This window comes from Lynx rufus, unplaced genomic scaffold (assembly GCF_022079265.1).
Source record: "Lynx rufus isolate CCGP_SWC_20201006 ecotype Redwood Valley unplaced genomic scaffold, mLynRuf1.p SCAF_15, whole genome shotgun sequence".
In the NCBI taxonomy this organism is placed as follows: Eukaryota; Metazoa; Chordata; class Mammalia; order Carnivora; family Felidae; genus Lynx; species Lynx rufus.
The window spans coordinates 9,886,981-9,911,630 of NW_025814829.1; the positions used below are offsets into that span (position 1 = coordinate 9,886,981).

At 36.2% G+C, this 24,650-nt stretch overlaps 1 protein-coding gene across 1 annotated transcript in view; it reads left to right on the plus strand.

The window, feature by feature from the left end:
• Positions 1-24,650, plus strand: part of USH2A (usherin) — a 754,837-nt gene that overhangs the window by 129,508 nt on the left and 600,679 nt on the right. Inside the window, exon 11 of the mRNA XM_047077230.1 lies at positions 23,895-24,090. Coding sequence (XP_046933186.1) covers positions 23,895-24,090 — 196 coding nt within the window. The remainder of the gene's footprint in view (positions 1-23,894; positions 24,091-24,650) is intronic.

The following is a 24,650-nucleotide window of genomic DNA, read 5'->3' on the forward strand; positions in this document are numbered from 1 at the left end:
CCACTAGTATCATCCTCAATGGGGGAAAACTAAGAGCTTTCGCCCTAAGGTCAGGAACATGACAAGGATGTTCACTCTCACCATTGCTATTCAACATAGTGTTGAAAGTCCTAGCCTTAGCAATCACACAACACAAAGAAATAAAAGCCATCCAAATTGGCAAGGAGGAAGTCAAACTTTCACTCTTCACAGATGACATAATACTCTATGTGGAAAACCCAAAAGATTCCACCAAAAAACTGCTTGAACTGATACGTGAATTCAGCAAAGTCACAGAATATAAAATCAATTGGTTGCATTTCTGTACACAAATAATGAAGAAGCAGAGAGAGTAATCAAGGAATTGATCTTATTTACAATTACAATATGTGCCCCAAACCATAAAATACCTAGTAATAAACCTAACCAAAGAGGTGAAAAATCTATACACTGAAAACTATAGAAAGCTTATGAAAGAAATTGACAAGGGCACACACACACAAAAAATGGAAAAACATTCCATGCTTATGGATCAGAAGAACAAATAATGTTAACGTGTTGATACTACCCAAAGCAATCTACATATTCAATGCAATCCCTATCAACATAACACTCGCATTCTTCACAGAGCTAGAATAAACAATCCTGAAATTTGTATGGAATCAGCAAAGACACCAGATAGCCAAAGGAATCCTGAAAAAGAAAACCAAAGCAGGAGGCATCACAATTCTGGACCTCAAGCTGTATTACAAAGCTGTAATCGTTAAGACAGTATGGTACTGGCACAAAAACAGCCACAAGGATCAGTGGAAAAGAATAGAGAACCCAGAAATGGACCCACAAACATATGGTCAATTAATCTTTACCAAAGCAGGGAAGAATATACAATGGAAAAAAGACAGTCTCTTCATAAAATGGTGTTGGGAAAACTGGACAGTGACCTGCAGAAGAATGAACCTGGACCAATTTCTTATACCATACACAAAAATAAACCCAGAATGGGTGAAAGACCTAAACGTAAGACAGGAAGCCATCAGAATCCTAGAGGAGAAAACAGGCAACAACCTCTTTGACCTTGGCTGCAGCCACTTCTTACTTGACATGTGTCTGTAGGCAAGGGAAATGAAAACAAAAATGAACTATTTGGACCTCATCAACATAAAAATCTTCACTGAGAAGGAAACACTCAGTAAAACTAAAAGGCAACTGATAGAATAGGAGAAGATATTTGAAAATAACATATCAGATAAAGGATTTGTATCCAAAATCTATAAAGAACTTATCAAACTGAACACCCAAAAAACAATTCAGTGATGAAATGGGCAGAAGACATGAATAGACACCTTTCCAAGGAAGACATCCAGATGGCTGGATGAAACATGAAAACAGACACATGAAAAAATCCTCAATGTCGTTCATCATCAGAAAAATACAAATCAAAACCACAATGAGCTATCACCTCACACCAGTCAGAATGGCTATAATGAACAACTCAGCTAATAATGGATGTTGGCAAGGATGCGGAGAAAGAGGACCCCTTTTGCATTGCTGGTGGGAATGCAGACTCGTGCAGCCACTCTGGAAAACAATATGGCAGTTCCTTAAAAAATTAAAAATAGAACTACCCTATGTCCAAGCAATTGCACTGCTAGGTGTTTATCCAAATGATACAGGAGTGCTGTTTCGAAGGGACACATGCACCCTCATGTTTATAGCAGCACTATCAACAATAGCCAAAATGTCGATCCATTGACGAATGGATAAAGAAGATGTGGCATACATATACAATGGAACCTTACTCAGCAATCAAAAAGGATGAAATCTTGCCTTTTACAACAACATTGATGGAATTAAAGTGTATTATGCTAAATGAAATGTCAGTCAGAGAAAGACAAGTATCGTATGATTTTACTCATATGTGGAATTTAAGATACAAAACAGATGAACTTAAGGGAAGGGAGGCAAAAATAATAGAGAAGCAAAGAGAGAGACATACCATAAGAGACTCTTAAATACAGAGAACAAACTGAGTGTTGTTGGTGGGGTGTTGGGTGGGGTGATGGGCTAAATGGGATGAGGGGCATTAAGGAGGACACTTGTTGGGATGAGCACTGGGTATTATATGTAAGTGATGAATCATTACATTCTATTCCTGAAATCTTTATTACACTATATGTTAACTAACCTGGATTTAATTTTTTGAAAATTTTAAAAAAGATGAATACTATACTATAAAATGGAATTTTAACATGTAAATTTTAAGGTGATGAATTAAAAAGGAGAGATAAGAAAAAAAGTTAACATACATTATTGTCTCTATATTTCAAGTAAAATTTTTAGATGTTATTAGGTATATTATTTAGAGTTCCAAAAAATAACCAGTAGAGAGCTAAAAATAATAATATAACCCAAGCTTCAATTAAAACCTGGATGCTTTTCTCCTCAGATCAGGGACAAGACAACAATATCCCGTTATCACTTCTATTCAACATTGTACTGCAGGTTTTAACCAGGAAAATTAGGCAAGATAATAAAATAAAAATCACCCAGATTAAAAGGGAAGAAGTAAAACTACCTCTATTTGTATAGAACATGATTTTCTAGGAAAAAAAATCCAAATAATCTATTCAAAAGCTATCAAAAATAATACACAGCAAAATTTAGCAAGGTTGCAGAATACAGGATCAATATACAAAAATCAATGGTATTTCTATGCACTTGCAATGAACAGCATTGAAATTAAGAACACAACTGCATTTAAACAGCATCAAAAGAATAAAATGCTTAGGAATATATTTAATAAAAGAAGTGCAAAGCTTATATTCTGAAAACTATAAAATATTGTTGAAAGATATTAAAGATCTATATAAATGGAAAGATATCCCATGTTCATGTATTAGAAACTTAATATTGCTAGTGCTCCACAAACTGATCTACAGATTCAACATAACCCTCTTAAAGCCCAACTGACTTCTTTGCAGACATTTATAAGATGATTTTAAAATTCATAAAGAAATCCAACGCACTTAAAAATGGACAAAACAATCTTGAAAAAGAATAGAGTGGGAAGACTCACACTTTCCAGTTTCAAAATTTACTATGATGTTGCAGTAATCAAGAAAGCATGATGTGGTTTTAGGAGATGATAGATAGGTAGATAGAAAGATAGACAGATTGATTAATTGATCACTGCAATAGAATTGAGTCTACAAACAAACCCTCACTTTTACATTGAGCTGATTTTTGACAAAGATGTCATGAAGAAAGAATAGTCTTTTTAATAGATGATGTTGGGACAATTGCATATCCATATACAAAAGAATGAAGTTAGATCCCTACTTCACATTATCACAACGTTGTCTTGTGTTTTTCAAAATATTAAATTTAAACTTACTGTATGACCCAGCACTTTAACTCTTTGGTATATACCCAAGCAAAATGAAAATATATATCCTCACATAATTTTATTCATAACATTCATTGCTGCATTATTCATAATAGTCAAATGTAGAAATAATCCAAATACAAATTAGCTGATATATGGATAAATAAAATGTGTATATCTACTCAGTGAAATATTATTCAATGGTAAGAAGAAAAAAAATTACTGACACATATTACAACATGTTCTTTGATCTCAGGAGTGGGATGATGGGAAGAAGAGGGACAGGAAGAAAACAAGCTTTTTAAGAGATACGTCTGTATAATATTTTCCATGTACAAAAATCTAGTTTTAAAATGCATAAAAGAAAAACATGATTTAATATTTTTGTTTTGAAGATATTTTTCCTTTTTCCTTTTTTCTCTCCCTAATTTGCTTTGTTGGTAATTTTTATAATAATCAATTTTTTTATTTTTATAGATAGAAATAAAGAGAATATTCTTTAAATCTGATATGTAGCCAGAGAGCTATATGTAGGAATCTGAATGTAGATACACTGATAAAATTGTTTTGTAAATTTAAAACCTCCACATTGTCTATCTGTAAATCACATTCATATTTACTTTGATTTTTATTATCTTCTCACGCTCCAAGTACAGACATAAAGTATATAGTTTATTATTAGGTGTGAAGATACAGTGTCAAATACACCTTAGGTAAATAATGTTATAAATATTTCTAAAAAAATGTTTATTGTCATTTTCAATGGGATAACAGAATACACACTAAAAAAGTTGTCAACAATGTCAGAATTATAAACTGTAAAATTGAATTCAAGGACATTTTAGAAATTCATGCAATTGCAATCCTTAATAATATTAGGGAGCATACAAGGAAATTAGGCAGTAGTTCAAGTCTCATTTTGTTATAATAACTTAGGAATCAAGCCAACCCCAAATGGCCTGAGTGACTATGTCGTGCGCTCTATGTTCTGGAAAGGAACTTTCCCTTTGGCAGTTGTCATTTGAAACTCAATCCAATCTCATAAGATATGGCATGTTTGCCTTATTCTTCCATAAGAAATGTTATAATTCTTCCTCATGTGAATGCCGAGATCTTGAGAATGGCATGAAGTAATTCTCTGAGTCACTAAATCCTGTAAAAAAAAACAAAAACAAAAACAAAAAACCACCAAAAAACAACCTGATGCCAAAGTCAAGACACATAGAACATTTAAAGGATAATATTAAAATTAATTGAGAGTGTAAAATGGAAAAGGATCATTACTATTATTGTGGAATCCTTAATATAGAGTCCTTGAATTTCTAGAGCTACTGTGGATTAGTTTTAGGGCATCCACATATATCTTTAAATTGTATGTAGTTGTGTGTGTGTTTTTTATTTGTTTATGTATCTTTGAGGGAAGAGTTTTCAGTACTTTCATCAGACTCAAAAGCTGTCCATGAGCCAAAAAAGATGAAAATTCACTCTGCTGGGGAAAAATAAATCCATTTATCTTAAAACCAGCCTTGGCTATTAGCATAGATAAATATAATGCAAGTTTCCCAGGATGTCACTGCCCTTCCTTCTTGTTTCCTTTGAAGTCAGTGCATAATTTATTTGACATCTTTTTTGAGTCAGAGGTTGACTTTTCTTTCTTTTTTCCTCATCTACTATGACTTAAGTTCAGATAAACTAGGTAAAGTCCCATGCCTAGATGATGCTTTAAAACAAAAACAAAAACAAACAAACAAACAAAACCCAGCATTCTGAGGTATTGGAGATCTAGGAACTCATACTTACAGTAGATAAATACAGAGATCCCAGTCTGCTCCTTATCCAAGGTGGGAGCAAATTGGCTCCAATGTGCTCCTCCCCTGCCCCTACTCTTCCTATGTTTGCTGGCATTCTTGGAGTACCTGCTACCGCCACCTACAGGGGTAATGCTGATGAGGTGAAAACACTTAAGAGAAAGTCCTTCTTGGCCTGAGTCATATAGAAGTCAGTCAAAAAATGTTGTCTGAGTGCTTTCCTGCTTGGAATTTTCTCCATTCCCCTTCCCTTCTTCCTTACTTTGCTGTGTTCTTGGATCTGAGAAACCATGAGTGAAGCTGCAACAATCAAGATGTGGGAGGTCAGCCACAGCAGTGATTCTCAAACTTTTTATGTGCATATGAATATCTCACAGGTCTTTTAATTTTAATTTAATTTTTAATTTAATTTAATTTAATTTAATTTAATTTAATTTTAATTTAATTAATTTGACAGAGAGAGAGAGAGACCATGAGCAGGGGAGAGGGACAGAGGGAGAAAGAGAGAGAAAGAGAGACAGAGAGAATCTTAAGCAGGTTCCATGCTCAGCATGGAACTCAATGCGGAGCTCGATCCCATGACCCTGACCCTGGGATCATGACTTGAGCCGAAATTGAGTTGGAAGCTCAACTGACTGAGACACCCAGGTACCCCTCTCAGACGTCTTTTTAAAAGGCAGGAAGTCTGGAGTGAAAACTGAGAGTCTGAATTTGTAAAGTTCCCAGATGATGCCATTGCTGCTGGCCTCTAGATTACTCTTCAATGACCAAATTGGTAAAACACTGTCAAAGATGCATATGCAAACAAACAAACAACAAACAAACAAATAACAAAACCTGGATGTGGAGGTGTGTGAGAAAGAGGGACTAAACATGAGTGTGTTCTTATGTATAAGTGTATACAGTTGGTAGGAGTGGGCTTACTCTGTTCTGTCTTATGAATCCCATCTTAAAGTCAAGTGGCTTTCTAAGTTTTCCTTATGACTGAGTTTCTGTTAAATTATAGTCGAATTGTACCCTAAGCTGTGTCCTCAGAATTAGAAAATCTAAGTGATTTTTTTAATAAATGGAGGAAAAAAATAAGGGAATCTAAAAGTTGGCTGAAAACTGAAAATATAGTTGTAATTATATATAAAAAAAGAATGGTTGATTGTAATGCTCAATAAGACATAAATAGACTGCTGCAATAGAGCCAGAACAGAGAGATATGATTAAGAGACATTAAAAAATAGATTAATAAGGCAGGAGACTAGCAGTTGGAATGAATTAGATGAAATGGAAAGGCATCATTGAAGGAAGTATTTCCAGGTTCGACCCAAAGAAGATGGAATCATGCGGAATAAGGACGCTACTCACAAAAATTGATTGTTCTGCCAGAGTGATAATTTTTAAGGAAATACATTAAAAAATGGAACAGAATATACTTTCTATACATAATGTACCATTTCCTGCAGTTCATCAATGCTTTCTCATCTGCTCAGAACTAACTATTTGTCATCAATTACCACAACATGTCTAAAAGTCACTGTGTGAATTTTCTGGAAATACATTACCTTGTATTTTGTGTTATCCACATATTAAGGTGTACAAATAGAAATAATGCACACATTTCTTCAGCCTATGAAAAGCTTGACTGAATAGTATGATATATGGATATTGGCTGTAAACATTACGATGGTGAAGGATATGAAATGCAGGAAGTTTATCTAGAGCTTAAAGAAAGACATGAAAACCTGGGCTTAAATTGTAGTCCATCATTCAGAGACTTAAGGAGAGATGAGTAGTAATATTTCTCTTGCAGCTGGTAAGCTGAGTATCCATTGATTAAGCCAAGAATGCAGAGGGCCAGATGCAAAGATAGGAACAAAGGGGCTAGGGGAAAGAAAGGGGAAGATAGATATGACCTATCAATAAAGGCTCATAGTGATGGAGTTATGCAAGAACCAAGTTATGGTGAGTTATGACAAACTGCCTGGAGGTAAAATGGATTCAGCTATAACTGAGGTGAAATTCCTACCTTCAGCCTAAGTTGACTTCTGCATGTTTGAACACACCTGGCATCTCCTTGGGAATGAGCTCATCCCAAGGGCTATGGTATAAAAACTTTACCAAATAATAATTCCTCAGGCATTTAGAACTAGATTCAAATAGAAGAGAGACTTGGCAGGGATGTTAGGTAGTAACTGGATGTTAATTTAACTAACAAGTGTAGGATAATATGATACAAGGCCCACTGTATTACTACTCAATGGCAGTTAGGATAATCTAAACAGATGCAACAAATACATCCCCAAATGACTAGTGGCCCAAACAATATAGGAGTTTATTTTTTATTCATACAACCCCTCCAAGGTAGCTGTTCCAGGTTGATTGGTAGCTCTCCTCCAGAGCACACTTCAGGGACATAGCCTCCTTCCATTGCCTGGTTCTGCCTTCCTCTAGAAAAGGAAAAACAAAAAAAAGAAAACAAAAAAACAATGTAGAGAAACAACTTTCGTCTTCTAAAGGTCTTGGTCCAAAAGAGGCATACATCTCCTTTGCTATCATACTGTTGGTGAGAGCTAGTCACACTAGTTGTGTGGAAGGCTAGAAAATTGTTGTCCCTGGCTGGAGAGCCACTTCCTAAATACAATCGTGTACTATGGAAGAGGACAACGGATACTGATGGAGAGCCAGATGAATCTTTGTTCATTGCCCACATGACAGACGGCAGCCACCAAATGAGAAGGATGTTCTCTTGTACATGCAGAATGCAGTGGCTTCTGTTGAATGAAAACCCTGAGAATATAGTACTTTATTAGCACATTGGGGTTACTACACCATTAATATTGGAAGCAATGCCTGCTTGGGGGTGGACCCCGTTTGGTGACAGAGGCATCCATGGAAGTTGATCTGGTAAAACTCATTCAACACACGTCAGCAAAAGAGGGCTGAGTGGGGAGGGAGAGGGAATGGGAGGAGAACCAGCTTGCTTGCAAGGTGAAAATACTTATTCATGAATACATGTGAGAGAGAAGCCCCAGGGACAAGTGAATAAGATAATCATGGCCTCTCTAGGTGCTCCCAGATGAAGGGATAAGCATAAAGAGCAATAGTACATCAAGGATGCTTAGGGACCATAGATTTTGAAGGCAATTTCAAAATATGGGTAGTTTAAGGCTTTTAGCCAGGGCAACCACCATAGGAGGATAGATGTGTGTGTGTGTGTGTGTGTGTGTGTGTGTGTGTGTGTGTGTGTATCGGGGTTATGATGAAAGGGTGAAAAAATTATTTACATATGAATATGGATATAGGTATGGTAAATTTGTTTTAAAAAGTAGTCAGTATATCACAGACCCTTTATATGTGTTTTTTGATGATACTGATTCATTCAGAACAGAATATAGCTAGCCTCCTTTCTCCTGACAGACTAATGTGCTGAGCGTTTCCGGAGGCAGATGCACTCCCAGTATCAAGGGTGACCTAGTGGCAAGGACCATAGATTCTCCAGTGTTATGCAGGACTGGGTATAGTTAAGCTTCTGGTGGGCAAAAGGACTGTTCTCCACCTGGGTCTATCTGCCTGTGGTTTTGGCACTGTGTAGGGGGATGCCATGTTTTGAAATGTATAAAACAGATTGGCAGGTAGTTGACATATTGCTTAAAATGCATGAGGACAAAACTAGTCCGTAAAGTTCCATAGGTTCCATTTGTGATGCATTTGCTATGTATGAAGGATTATGCCAAACACTTTTAGTCAATTAGTTTTTACCAAGTAAGTGAAGGAGTTATTAATTTATCCATTGTGTAGTTCAGGACATGGACCTCAGAGAAATTATGTAATTCCTGCTAGATCACACAAGTATTAATTGGATAGAGCAGGAATTCAAAACTTTTATTGTTTCCAAAGCTCAGCTTGAGGTTAGAGATGCTAGGTCTTACTTAAACATTTGTTCCTAGCACTGGCACATAGAGGAACACATAGCAGATTCCTCATCTGGATATTTACATACATTATATAAATAAAAGTAGGAAGGAGACGTATCTATTTGTTTCAGGATCATTATTCCAAATCCTATTAATTTAATCCTAACCATTAACAAATTTCTAAATATTTAGGAAATAAAAATGTGTACATACTTGGCATTTTAATTTCTTGGAACCAATATAATTCTCAAATGGAGATTTGTGTGATATTAAAAAGATAATAGAGCTCCCTTAGTGCTTAATTTATACCAAAGATTCAGCTTATTATCTTACACATACACTAATTTGAATATTTTGTAAAGGTATTTTCTTTTAAACATGACTTATTTAGTTTATCATCTCAATGGACATCTTCCTCTCAGTATATTTGAGATTTACATTTTCACTTGTTTAACAAATTAACACAGTAGTAAGTAAACATTCTATTGTGCAAATCCTCAGCAACTTTGATTGCTTTTACCAAAATAAAACACAAATGATCATGGAATCAAATAAGTTAACTTTCATAAAAGCATATTTCTATACAACATTAACTATAGACATGGAGAATGTATTTATTCATGTTGGAAATATTTTTTAAGTGCTACCATGAGATATTTCATATTGATAAAGTCAAAACACCATCTTGTTAATAACTACTATATTAATTTTTCAGCAGACTATAATACGACTATACTGTATAGTTGTGCCATTCAGATGACATTTATGAAATGTTCTAATTTAACACAGTGACATATACTGCATGCCTCTTTCACAAGTTATAGCTTCTAATCTCTGAGCAAAAGAGACCAGGAAAAAAAAAAGATGATGCAATATGAAATTATACCCCTTCAAGAACTAGAAAGACTATAATTATAGTACTTCCTCTTAAAACCATTCAAGTATGTAACATTGCTGGGAACAACAGTGCGTGGGGAAACTCTTTACACTCTTTCCATCTTGAACACTCAAAGTATTGAGAAAAAAATGTGTTCTGTTCCTACTAACACTTTGCTTGAGCATGCTTCAGTATTTTACCTTTTTGCACTACTCCTTAGAGATTATGGTGGGGAAGTTTGGAAAGCAGTTTCTTGGAAATGCCTTTTGGAGGGGAAGGGAAACTATAAAAATATACCAGCCTGACAAATGACTGACATTGTAGAATGGAAAAGAAAACACATCTTAGTTTTACACCCATGTAGAAGCCTTTCTTCTCAAATGAGTATTTTCGACAGCTGAGCAAGATGATAAACAACAGTATCACAAAACATTTAAATGGAAACAAGTATTATGATGTACATTATTCACCTGGCATTCTCTAATTCATGATATTTATATGTGGCAGAAACCACTGCAGATTCATTTATTTATTTTCCAAGTGGAATGAGTATCTTACAAAGGTAGCCTATTATATTAATATTGATATTTCTTCTCTAGAGAGTCAGAAGCTTAAGGAAAAAAGTATCTCTACTAGAAGTATGTAGTGGTTTTCAGGGTCCACATTTTATGCATCAGCCAGCTCTTAGAAGGGAGAATATACTGTGTAAAGAAAAATGAATGTATGGATGGATGGATGGATGGATGGATGGATGGATAGATAGATAGATAGATAGATAGATTTTTTTCTTAGAAGTACCAGCAGTGCTGAAAATGATTAGATGGTTCATAAATGCTTTTTAAAAAATTGCTAAAATGAGTTTATTGTCAGAATTTATACTCAGATGAGTAGTAGTACGAACACTTCAATATTGACTCAGTTCAGAGAGATGATGTTTCTTTGATGCACAGTGATGGACCTATCAATAATTTAATGAGCTGCATGACTAACTTAGAAGAAAAAAAAAGTAAGACTGAGTCCCTAGGAGCAATTGACTTAGTACAGTGATAGAATAGATAGTAAGTACTTAAAACACTAGTTCTTAAGTCTTGATGCTCATAAGAATCACCAATGCAACTTTTTTTAATGTTTCATTTTTACCTTTGAGAGAGGAAGAGAGCATGCAAATAGGGGAGGGGCAGAGAGAGAGAGAGGGAAACAAGATACAAAGCAGGCTCTGTGCTGAGAATAGAGTGCAATGCGGAGCTTGAACTCATGTACCATGAGATCTTGACCGGAGCCGAAGTCATGAGATCATGACCTGATCCAAAGTCGAATGCTCAACTGATTGATCTACCCAAGTGCCCCAACTGTTTAAAAATAAAAATTCCTGACCTCACCCTTGAAGGATTTTATTTCTGTAGGTCTGTTTGGTTGTGGTTAGTCAAAAGACTCAACTTTGGAATACACTAAAAATTATGTTGTAGATTTGTATGTCCCAAATTATTCAGTATTTCAGTATTGATTGAGATAAATATTTTGAAATCTATGAATATATAGGGCTTTTTTTTTCCTCGAATACAGAAGAATTTGGAGCAGGTATTCTATAAGAATATTATAATCATAACTAATTCACCACTAAAATTTAGTAGAAATTGTGATTTTTAGAACTCCTATTATATTTGACAGTATCTCCTAAATACATTTCAATGACATCGCAGCAAGCTTTAAATAATTTACTTAATCATATTGGCACATAAACACATATAGACCAATGGAATAGAATAGAGACTCCAGAACTGGACCCACAAAAGTATGGCCAACTAATCTTTGACAAACCAGGGAAGAATATCCAATGGAAAAAAGACAGTCTCTTTAACAAATGGTGCTGGGAAAACTGGACAGCAACATGCAGAAGAATGAAACTAGACTGCTTACTTGCACCATTCAGAAAAATGAACTCAAAATGGATGAAGGACCTGAATGTGAGACAGGAAACCATCAAAATCCCTAGAGGAGAAAGCAGGAAAGAACCTCTCTGACCTCAGCTGCAACAATTTCTTATTTGACACATCTCCAAAGGCAAGGGAGTTAAAAGCAAAAATGAACTATTGGGACCTCATGAAGATAAAAAGCTTCTGCACTGCAAAGGAAAGAATCAACAAAACTAAAAGGCAACCGATAGAATGGGAAAAGATATTTGCAAATGACATATCAGACAAAGGGCTAGTATCCAAAATCTATAAAGAACTCACCAAACTCCACACCCGAAGAACAAATAATCCAGTGAAGAAATGGGCAGAAGACATGAATAGACACCTCTCTAAAGAAGACATCCAGATGGCCAACAGGCACATGAAAAGATGTTTAACGTCACTTCTCATCAGGAAAATCCAAATCAAAGCCACGCTGAGATATCACCTCATGCCAGTCAGAGTGGCTAAAATGAACAAATCAGGAGACTCTAGATGCTGGAGAGGTTGTGGAGAAATGGGAACCCTCTTGCACTGTTGGTGGGAATGTAAACTTGTGCAGCCACTCTGGAAAACAGTGTGGAGGTTCCTCAAAAAATTAAAAATAGGTCTACTCTATGACCCAGCAATAGCACTGCTAGGAATTTACCCAAGGGATAAAGGAGTGCTGATGCATTGGGGCACTTGTACCCCAATGTTTATAGTAGCACTTTCAACAATAGCCAAATTATGGAAAAAGTCTAAATGTCCAACTGATGAATGGATAAAGAAATTGTGGTTTATATACACCACTATGTGGCAATGAGAAAGAATGAAATACGGCCTTTTGTAGTAACATGGATGGAACTGGAGAGTGTTATGCTAAGTGAAATACATCATACAGAGAAAGGCAGATACCATATGTTTTCACTCTTATGTGGATCCTGAGAAACCTAAAAGAAGACCATGGGGGAGGAAGGGGGGAAAAAGTTAGAGAGGGAGGGAGCCAAACCATAAGAGACTCTTGAAAACTGAGAATAAACTGAGGGTTGATGGGGGTGGGAGGGAGGGGATGGTGGGTGATGGGCATTGAGGAGGGCACCTGTTGGGATGAGCACTGGGTGTTGTATGGAAACCAATTTGGCAATAAATTTCATATTAAAAATAAAAATAAGAAAATAATTTACCTAATCAACTAACATATATCTTAAGCATTCATACACTGTGCTTGTCACAAGGTACATAATAGTGAATAAAAGAAACAGAAACCATTGAACTAAATTTATCCTTCCTGAAATGTTTATTACTTTTAAAAAAACTTGGTAAGGATTTTTTTTTCATTGCCAATGATAAACCCATATTGACTTCAGAATTTCTGTCTTTAGGTATAGTATTGTTTTAACCCTCAGTTGTGCCCATCTACTTTCAATAGTTTCTCCTAGGTGTGGAGCCTTGAAAATGTGACCTGGCCTGTCTGTTTTGAGAGTTTATGGAAACTGGATTGCTCCAGTTTTCACTTCCCACTGCACATCTCTTACAAACACTTGCTGCTGGGTCAGCAAAACCTCAGATTCAGATTCAGATGCAGTTGCCCATTCTCAAATGGGTACATTGCACCTTGGGCATCTAGTTTTCAGGACCTTCAAAAGTCAGATGCCCTGTGACTTCTGTCTGCTTTCTCCCCTACAGACAGGGATACCACACAGATCTTGTGACTATTGGTGGTTTGTTCCCATTTGCTGTTCTTTGGGGGTTTCTGGACACCTAGATTTGTTATAAATATTATTCATCGTGGTTTTTTTGTTTTTGGTTTTGCTATTTAGTTCTGTTAGTGTGTTAAAATTTGGAAAGACTCGGGTTGCCTGAGTAGCTCAGTCAGTTGGGTGTCAGACTTCAGCTCAGGTCATGATCTCACGGTTCATGAGTTCAAGCCCTGTGTTGGGCTCAGTGCTGACAGCTCAGAGCCTGGAGCCTGCTTCGGATTCTGTGTCTCCCTCTCTCTCTGCCCCTCCCTTACTCGTGCTCTGTCTCTCTCCATCTCTCAAAAATGAATAAATGTTAACAAATTTTTAAAAAATTTGGAAAGACTTACAGACTCTGTGGCCATAGAATCATTGTCCCTATTTTCTCTGGAGTCCCTTTCAACTTTTACTGCCTAACTGAAAGTAAATATCTAGAATACATGAAAAAAACACAAGCCCAAGTTCTTGTTGTTTGCCTTCTTATGTGATGGCCCCTATTTCTCCTTCTTTTTCCACTTCTTTTACCAATCAAAGCTTATCCTTCACGCCACATTTCACCTATTAGCACAATGCTCAACTGCACTACCTCAGCTTTTCCTATACTTACTCAAACTCGGTCCTTTTTGAGTAATTTTAGTCTCTTAAAAAAACTGAGAACAGAGGCCCTAATGATAAGGAATGAATGACAAAGTGACTGCATCAGATAAAGAGCCAGGCATCAATGTGAAGCTATTTCCTGAGCCAGAAGACTGATGATGGGAAAGGAAAAATAAGCAAACTAAACACAAAGTGAGTAGAGGAAAGAGGGAAAGGAAGCCTGAAAATCAGCCAGATAGAAATTGGGCAAACAGTAGTGAAAATGAACAAACTCAAAGTTAGTTCCTTGAAAAGATTAATAAAATTGATGAACTGATCAATAAGAAAGTGCAAATTGCCAACAACAGAAATTGTAAAAAAAAAAAAACACAAAAGGATATCACAGAATATTCTACAAGCACTTCGTATTATGAATAGGTCTCTCCTAATAACTTTGGCATCTTAAATGGACAAGTTAACATTAAACTAAAACAAGAAGAAATAGAACATTAATACAAACCTAATAGAAAATCTGAATACTTGATACAAATTTAAGAGACTGAATTTGCAATCAAAATTCAAATTTCAAAACTCCCTTTCAAGAAGGGAAACTTGAGGTCCACATGACTTCACTGGTGAATTCATCAGTAACGTAAAGGAGTAAATCAAATCAGCCATACATAGACTTTCAGAAAACTAAGGAATAGTATATACTTCCCAACTCATTTTATGAGGGCAACCTAACCCTAATCTCATAACCTGATAAAACATTTAAAAATAAGTTCATTTGAGTATTCCACGTGAACATAGATGTAAAATAATAATATATTGGCCAATGGAATCCTGCAATATATAATACAGGTAATGTATTGGCATTTGTACCTGCAATACAATTTGTACCTGCAATATATAATACAGGTAATTGATTGGCATTTATTCCAAGAATGCAAGGTCGGTTTAATGTTTGAAAATCAGTTAATGCAGGGTGCCTGGGTGGCTCAGTCAGTTAAGCATCGGACTTTTGATTTCAGGTCAGATCATGATCTCACCATTAGTATGATTGAGCCCCATGTCAGACTGTGCTGACAGCATGGAGCCTGCTTGGGATTCTCATTCTCCCTCCCTCTCTCTGCTGTTTCTCCACTTATGCATGCTAGTGGGCACTCTCTCAGAATAAACATTTTAAAAAAGTAAATCAATAAAGGCAATAGCCACATAACTCCCATATAATAATCTCAATAGGTGTTGAAAAACTTTTGAAACAATCAAAACACTTTCATGATAAATATACGCTATACACTAGAAATAGAAGAGAAAATCCTCAGTCTGAAAAGGGCACCTGCAAAGAACTTCCAGCTAACAGCATACTTCACAATAAACATTAAACTTGTCCCCCCTAAGATCAGGAACAAAACATGGATGTTTTCTCTTACAACTTCTATTCAAAATTGTATCAGAGGTCAGATGTAGTACAAAATGAAGAAAGAAAAAAAATGTACGAAATGAAGCAAATGTAGTTACAAAGCAAATGCCTGTATGACATTTCCAGCCAGATTGCTGCCATCCAGCCCTTCCTATAGAAACTCTGGGGCCATCACTGAGGTACAGTAGTAATGTTATGAGAGACCAGAGAGGCATGATGAGGCCACGTTGTGGAATCTGGATTAAAGAATTTCTATAAAAGTCTATAGTCTCTATAAAAGACTATTCTGAAGAATGTACTACTGCTTAAAAGATGTATTTTTTTGTCCTCATTTGTATTTCTTTTCTGTTGTTTTCTGTTCAAACAATACTCTCCAAATACAATTTAATTTCCAGGGCAGACTTCCTATTCTTAAACTTTTGAGTTTGCTTTTCAGGTTCTTACTTTGCATGGCAACATCAACATCATCTCATTGGCTTTTAGTGAGTTCAGTGACAAGATGTAATCTACAGAACATTAGATTTTCTCTCCCACCAGCCAAATGAGTACATAGGAAGACATATATTTCTGCTGTTTTAGAAGTGTTGCTTTAACTTACTTAAAATATAGTGTCTATTGCATAGAGAACCTCTGATAAATATTGACTATGCTCACCTAATTTATTAATTTTGAAATCATACTTCATGTTTTCATTAAACACAAAGGAATTCATGTAAGGATTATCCAATGCCTTGAAATCAGCCTGACAGAATTTCATCTCTTGATGTAGAGGAGAGCTGAGAAAGCGAAGCTAATTATTGCAGAATCTTACTCTTTTCTACTGTCACTGGTATCTGTGCCAAATTCATTGTTTCAGTGGTCACACATTTGACTGCATGTGTGCACCCTTGCTACATAGCCTGGTACAGAGGCTTTTGCAGTATGATCCAAAATGAAGAGGTCCTGAGTGTGGTCACCAGGGAGTGTTATGGCAGTCATTAACAAACATCGGTGCTATTCAGAGAAATTCACAAAATAATAACCGGAATGCTTGCCTGATTCTTCTCTGTGCGTCCATCTCCTTGCAGGCACAGACCATTGCGTCGACCTTCCTTGGGTCTAGGAATGGGTCTTCCTTGGGTCCAGGATAACAACTCCTCACTGTTGTTATCATTAGATTTGTAGCTTATCACAAGCAGAGTGAATTTAGCAAAACGGCCATGAGCATCGATTTGGCAGTGAGGCCACTGACTGTCTGTCTAAGGTTTGGTTTCATCTTCTACAAAATGAAGTGTCCTGCATTTCAAACATGGTAAAATGACTAATCCGCTGTTGTGAGGTTTCCATCATAATGTGGTTTGGGGAGTAGATGAGATAGACAAAAATCTGTCGATGTAAAAATAAGTAGGTTTATTTGCTAAGTGTTATGGAAGAAGTTGGACAATGTAGAACACCTGGAGTGCCATTTAAGGAAGGGGCTTGCGATTTTAGATATATAGTCAAGACATGTCCCAACCAGAAGGTGACATTTGATTTAAAGACTGAAGGAGGTGAGGGAGTTAGTTGTGTGGAAATCTAAGTGAAGAATCATAGGCAGAGGGCACAGCCTGTACAAGTATCCTAAAGTGAGAACATCCCTCATGTGTTCAAGGAACAGAAAAGAAGCTATGCACCTGGAGTAGAATGAGCAAAAGAGAGAAGAGAAGGAGCATCCAAAGCTTTCTGTGCCCTTCCACAGGATGCAAAGGCACAGGCCTTTTTACTTTGCAAGTGTTTGCCACACATCCCTCAAGTATTCTGGAAGGATGGAAAAAAAAGTTTGACTATCAGTTATTTGATGAATTTGTTCAATTACTACTATTTGTTCAACATCAGTGTGAAATCTGCATAGTAATCATCATAGCTAATCTTTAACAAGCACTTAATATGTTCCAGAGATGATACTAAATACTTTTAAATTAATAATCTCAGTTAATCCTGACAACAGATGTAGGAATATTTATGCTCATTTTATAGATTACTAAGATTCAGGTAGATTTTGGGGACAGAGTATAGTTTATACTGTGACTAGTAGTTATGTCACATCCAGATGAATAAGGAATTTATACCTACACCATTTAGTTGAGGAAACATAGAATAAGAGTGAGCGTTAAATTCTAAGGCGCAATAGCACAGTCTGTAAGCACAGAGGGTTGCAACCATATATATAGCCCTCAGTTTCCATTTAAGCTAGGCCTTGGAAAAGTCACTTAGTTTTCCTTTGGAATTATAATGCCTCACAGTATTATTTGTTAATAAGTAGAAAAAAATACATAAAACATTGTAGCACTCTGCCTGCAATATATTAAGCATTCAAAGGAAAAGCTTGATATTGTTGTAAGCCAAGGAGTGCTTGAGAAAATCAAAGGCTCATTTACTAAAATAAACTTGTGGGGCATCTACTATGTGTCAGGAATCCTGTTGGATCAAGGGGAGGTGGAAAGATGCATCAGGTTAGAGCCCTTGGGTTGCTTATAGGACCCTGGGAAGAGGTATTTTCAGATAGGCATATAATAATCATAAGTTAGACACTGGGGAATTGCAGGATGGAGTAATATAACAATAAAATGCTGTAGGATAGCAGAAGAGGGAACATGCTTTAACTTGGGAGGGACTCAGTATTGTAAAAGGGTAGAAATGGGTAGATATCACCTTCCCAAAGGAGAGGCCATGATAGTGGGAAAGTCAGGGATTGCACTTGACTTTTCCCTTCCTTGCATTATCAATGTGTACACCTGTGTTTTGTTTTCCCTTTAAGTAAATAAACATACTATTAGTTAAAATCCTTTGATCCCCATTCCTCTCCAGAACCTCTTTATGGATCTTTCCTCTATCTACCTCTGTTCCCTTGCTGATACTTAACTTCAAATATTGTGAATGTGCAGGCAATGCTCAAGTGCATTCCACATTCATATTTTAAATTAAATACTCAATATCTAGCAGATATCTCAAAGTTAATGTGTCCCAAACCTATCTCCTGATTTCCCCCCAGATCTGCTTCACCCATAGCCTTTCCCATCTTAGCTAACAGCAACTCTGTCTTTCGAATTGTTCATGGTAAGACCCATGGTTATCATTTTTGAATTCTCTTTCTCTTAGCAGTTATATATAATTTGTCAGCAAATCATGTTGACTCTGTCTTCAAAAATGTTCATGATCTTTTATCCTGACTATATTTAATACCTTAGTAAAGATTTAATAATTTAATAATTTAAAGATTGAATAACTCCTTTCCTTATATATGTTTAGCTTTCTATGTAGTCTGTCCCTAATTTCTCCCCTAAATGCTGACATCTTTGCAACATGCATATCTATAAGTCTTTTATTTTTTAATATGTCCAAGTATAATGAGTACATCTGTATGGCCCCACCTTCTCAGAGGGTTCCATCCTTTGGATATAGTCTGGACCAATGGCCCTCTCTGTCTCCTGCCCCGCCATTAGCCTGACACTTTCTGAATATTCATCCCCTTTATCCCATGCTTGAATTGTTGTTGCTATGGTTTGTTTACTTTAAAAAAAATTCTAGTGTTTGTTTTTGAAAGAGAGAGAGCATGAATGGGGGAGGGGGAGAGAGAGAGGGAGACTCAGAATCTGAAGCAGGCTCCAAGCTCTGAGCTATCAGCACAGGGTCCTACATGGGGCTTGAACTCACGAACTGTGAGATCCTGACCTGAGCTGAATTGGATGTTCAACCTACTGAGCCACGTGGCCCTGTTTGTTTAATTTTTGTTTTTAATCTGCTGGTGTCATGTCCTCCATGAAATTCCCGAGACAGGAAGTTATATTTTTTAAATCCTTCCATATCTGAAAAGTATTGTGATTCTTTCTTCACTGATAACTGATAGTTTGACCTGGTCATGAAATGTAGACTGGAAAATAATTTCACTCATAATTTGGAAGTTAAGATTTAGTGTTCTGGATTACTATAACACTGTAGAACACTTCACTGATATTCTATATTTCTTTCATGTTGGATTTGTTGTTCTCTAGATGTTTTTGTGCCTTTTGTTTGAATGCTTTGTGGGATTTTACCAAATGTTGTCCTTCCCTCCCCCTACCATTAATTTTGCCAGCACATTCTGAGCCCTGTTTTTTTTTTAAGTTTATTTATTTTGAGACAGAGGGAGTGGAGGACAGTGAGAGGAATGAAAGAGAATCCCAAGCAGGCTCCATCCTGTCAGCATGAAGCCTGATGAGGGGCTCAAACTCTGGAACCGTGAGGCCATAAATTGAGCCTAAATCAGGAGTCCAAAGGGGTACATCTGGGTGGCTTAGTTGGTTGAGCGCTAGACTCTTAATTTCAGTTCAGGTCATGATTTCATGGTTCGTGAGATCAAGGGTTCTGAGATCAAGCCCTGTGTTGGGTTCTGTGCTGACAATGTGGAGCCTGCTTTGGATTCTCTCTCTGCCCCTCCCCTGTTTGCACACTCTGTTTCTCTTTCAAAATAAATAAAATAAACTTAAAAAAAGAAGAGTTGGATGTTTATCTGACCAAGCCACCCAGGCGTCCCCCTGGTTGAGTCCTTTTAAACTGTCATTTCATGTCTGCAAAAATGTTTACTTTGTATTCTTTGGTAATTTTCTCCCTTATTTTTTTTCTATTTTTTTGTCTTTCTGGAAATGTTCCATTTTTATTTTGTTTTTTGTCTCTATTGTTATTATTCTTTCTGAATAATTTTCTCCACTTTCTCTTCCAATCTTCTTATTGAGATTTTTATTTTGCCTGTTGTATTTTTAATATTCAAAAGCTCTTTCCTTAACAGATTGCTTCTTTCTTAAGGCTTTTTGTTTTCTATATTTTTAAGTGAATATAAATTTTACCTATCTTTCTGGAGATAACAATTACAGGAGTGTATTTTCCTTACTTTCTTATTGATTTTTACTAATGTATAGTTGACATACAATGTTAAATTAGTTTAAGGTGGACAGCATAGTGATTTGACAACTCTCTATGTCGCACTGCGCTCCCCACAAATGTCGTTACCATCTGTCAACACACAACACTAGTTCAGTACCATGACTCTATTCCCTATGCTGTACCTTTCATCCCCATGACTTTTCAGGGTTGTAATATTTAACTGGGTTAGTGTAGAAGTATTCAACCAAAGAGAATGGAAACATAAAAGTGTTGAATCTGACTTTTTGGAAGTGTATTTTTATTTTTTATTTTATTTTATTTCTTAATATGAAATTTATTGTCAAATTGGTTTCCATACAACACCCAGTGCTCATCCCAACAGGTGCCCTCCTCAATGCCCATCACCCACCCTCCCCTCCCTCCCACCCCCATCAACCCTCAGTTTATTCTCAGTTTTTAAGTCTCTTATGGTTTGGCTCCCTCCCTCTCTAACTTTTTCCCCCCTTCCCCTCCCCCATGGTCTTCTGTTAAGTTTCTCAGGATCCACATAAGAGTGAAAACATATGATATCTGTCTTTCTCTGTATGACTTATTTCACTTGGCATAACACTCTCCAGTTCCATCCACGTTGCTACAAAAGGCCATATTTCATTCTTTCTCATTGCCACGTAGTATTCCAGTGTGTATATAAACCACGATTTCTTTATCCATTCACCAGTTGATGGACATTTCCATAATTTGGAAATGTCTTTCCATAATTTGGCTCTTTCCATAATTTGGCTATTGTTGAAAGTACTGCTATAAACATTGGGGTACAAGTGCCCCAATGCATCAGCACTCCTTTATCCCTTGGGTAAATTCCTAGCAGTGCTATTGCTGGGTCATAGAGTAGACCTATTTTTAATTTTTTGAGGAACCTCCACACTGTTTTCCAGAGTGGCTGCACAAGTTTACATTCCCACCAACAGTGCAAGAGGGTTCCCATTTCTCCACAGCCTCTCCAGCATCTAGAGTCTCCTGATTTGTTCATTTTAGCCACTCTGACTGGCATGAGGTGATATCTCAGCGTGGCTTTGATTTGGATTTTCCTGATGAGAAGTGACGTTAAACATCTTTTCATGTGCCTGTTGGCCATCTGGATGTCTTCTTTAGAGAGGTGTCTATTCATGTCTTCTGCCCATTTCTTCACTGGATTATTTGTTCTTCGGGTGTGGAGTTTGGTGAGTTCTTTATAGATTTTGGATACTAGCCCTTTGTCTGATATGTCATTTGCAAATATCTTTTCCCATTCTGTCGGTTGCTTTTTAGTTTTGTTGATTGTTTCCTTTGCAGTGCAGAAGCGAAGTGTATTTATAAAGAGAGAAACACATCCTTCTGTCTTTCTACTTCTTGGTGGACAGGAATTGGTCTTGGAGGATGAGTAGATTTATGTGCCAACATATAAATGAAACTGAGTTGTACAGAAGTATATTTGTATTTTCAGATGAATTTTGAGAAACTGATTAAGGTGAAAACTTTTCATAAAGCCTTTATCACTTACTTTGAAACCACATTTTCACCACATAGCACACTTAAAGAAGATATAATTTATATGTATTATACAAACTTTTAAGGAAATGGGAGTAAAATTGTATTATCTTATTTGCAGGAAAGTGTGTAATCAAAGGACTGTTAGATTTTCATGGTTATATATAACACGTATTCACCATTAAAGGCCACTTACTTTTGCAGGACATAAAATCTCTGTCTTGAGTAACTGTCTGGATTCCATGGGGCTGGGTGAGAGTGGGGTGGGGAACATGGGTACAAAATAATAATTCATGGTTTTGCATATCTTTCTGGATCTATATGCATCTTTGATATTGAAGTTCATCATTATCTACAACTACACTTGGTACATGTGTCAACCTCTGTTTTTCAGAGTATTAAACATTTATATATCAATTCTTTTATCTTTACAGAATGAGTCCAGTGAGTCCCTGTATCTCACATGAGGAAGAATGGAGCAGAGATAGATTTCTTTAAATTCTTTAATTTAAAAACGCTTCTCTACATTTTTACATGTGAATCCCAACCTGATATCTTTTTTTAAATGTGTATTTATTTATTTTGAGAGACAGAGAGGGCATGCATGCACATGCAGGGGAGGGGCAGAGAGAGAGAGAGAGAGAGAGAGAGAATACCAAGCAGGCTCTGCAGTTGTCAGTGCGGAGCCAGATGTGGGGCTTGATCCCACAAACCATGAGATCATGACCTGAACTAAAATCAAGAGTTAGATGCTTACCCCACTGACACATCCAGGTGGCCCCCAACCTGATCATTTTTAGTGTACTTGAGATTAAAGGTAAATGAAATCATGCCTGTCTACACGTTGGTTACTTCCCTATGTGATAACCCAGTCTCCAAATGTGGAAAGCTAGATTCAGTTCATTTGAAAGAAAACCAGGGAGAAATGCCAGTGACTTTATAAGAGATTTGATTTGATGTCTACATTGGCATCTCTTTTTCAAGTCTTTAAGTTATTTTTAAATTTCTCATATTAATTTCACATTTTATATGGATATGTTCTCTCAGGGAAAGTTTAGGCTCTATTTATCTTTCTTTAAACAACATGCTATTATTTATGTATGTAGTAGATAAGCATTATACCTTTTGTGCATTTCATTCTCAAACAGCAGCTTGAAGAAGAAAAATACTTTTTTTTCAGTTGATATTTACTTGATATTACTCTGAAACAAATAACTATTTTTGCATTTTTTATAACAATATAAATCAGCTAAATATACTTAATGTAACTAAGTCATGTTACAAATGAGCCATAAATATGCTGAAATGTTCCTAAAAACAGAATTGTATTTTTAAAAAAAAGTTATCAGGGTCAATATCAGTAGGCACACATGGTTATATTAACAAAGAGCTTTATTTTAAACACTGTTGAAACCCTGATGGGATGATAAATTATAGAAAGATCTGCTCTTAGTTTAAGCACCTGGCATGTATCAAGCAAGTTTGGGTCAACGAGACAGTAGATGAGGGGGAACTAGTAGATGAGAGGTAAAATTGTGAGACTAAATTAACTGCTGGCTCTTTTCTATTTTCAATCTCCCCATGACTATATTTTGATTTCTTTATGTGGTACTTAGTGCTTAATTCCACATTTCCCTTTTAGTCACATACTACTGACTTTCTTGGGGGTTATTTTCATCAGTTCTATATATTCACCCTGCTGAAGCTTCCCATGTTTTGTGTCAGGAGGAAACGTACCTTATTACCTTCTTGTCTGTTTAAAGTTTTTTTTTTTCCTTCCTCCCTCCCTGTCTTGTACCTAATGAGCAAATTATCTAAAAATAGATATGTTCATCATTCTACAAAATGTTGTATCTTCTCTAGATGGGAGGCCAGTGTAATTGTAAGAGACGTGTGTCTGGCAGACAGTGCAATCAGTGCCAGAATGGATTCTACAATCTACAAGAGTTGGATCCTGATGGCTGCAGTCCCTGTAACTGTAATACCTCTGGGACAGTGGATGGAGATATTACCTGTCACCAAAATTCAGGCCAGTGCAAGTGCAAAGCAAATGTTATTGGTATGTGTAATGCAAAAGTTTACAGTCACATCTCTATTACCATCTGGGATAAAATTCTCTATTTGATTTCTTAACTGAAGAGTAAAGCAAGTTTCCTTGCTCAAGGCAGGCTGGGAAAAAAAAAACAATTTGGATGAAATTAACTGTCTAAAAATGATTAAATTAATAATTCTATCAAACTACAGCTTGAAGCTTAGTTTAATCAACCTTTTAGAAGTTTCTTTATTCTGTAGATGCATTAGTTCACATGGTCCCATACTAATAAGTCATAGAAAAATATAATTTGCTTACTGCATAGATGTTTCTTTTAGAAAATTAGCACTTTTTCAAAATGTTTTACACTTAATGAGTTCTAAGCAAATCATTTCCATGCTAGTTTTCTTAATAGACCAAAATAAATGGATTTTTTCAAAATATTCTGTGCTACAGGGTCCTTTGTGATAAATCTTTCCATTTTTTTCTATTATATTTCTTTGAACTGTTCCTATGAAATGCAAAATAAGTCAACATAATTCCACAGATCATGTATATTGGTAGGGTTAGTTATAAAGGGCCACATA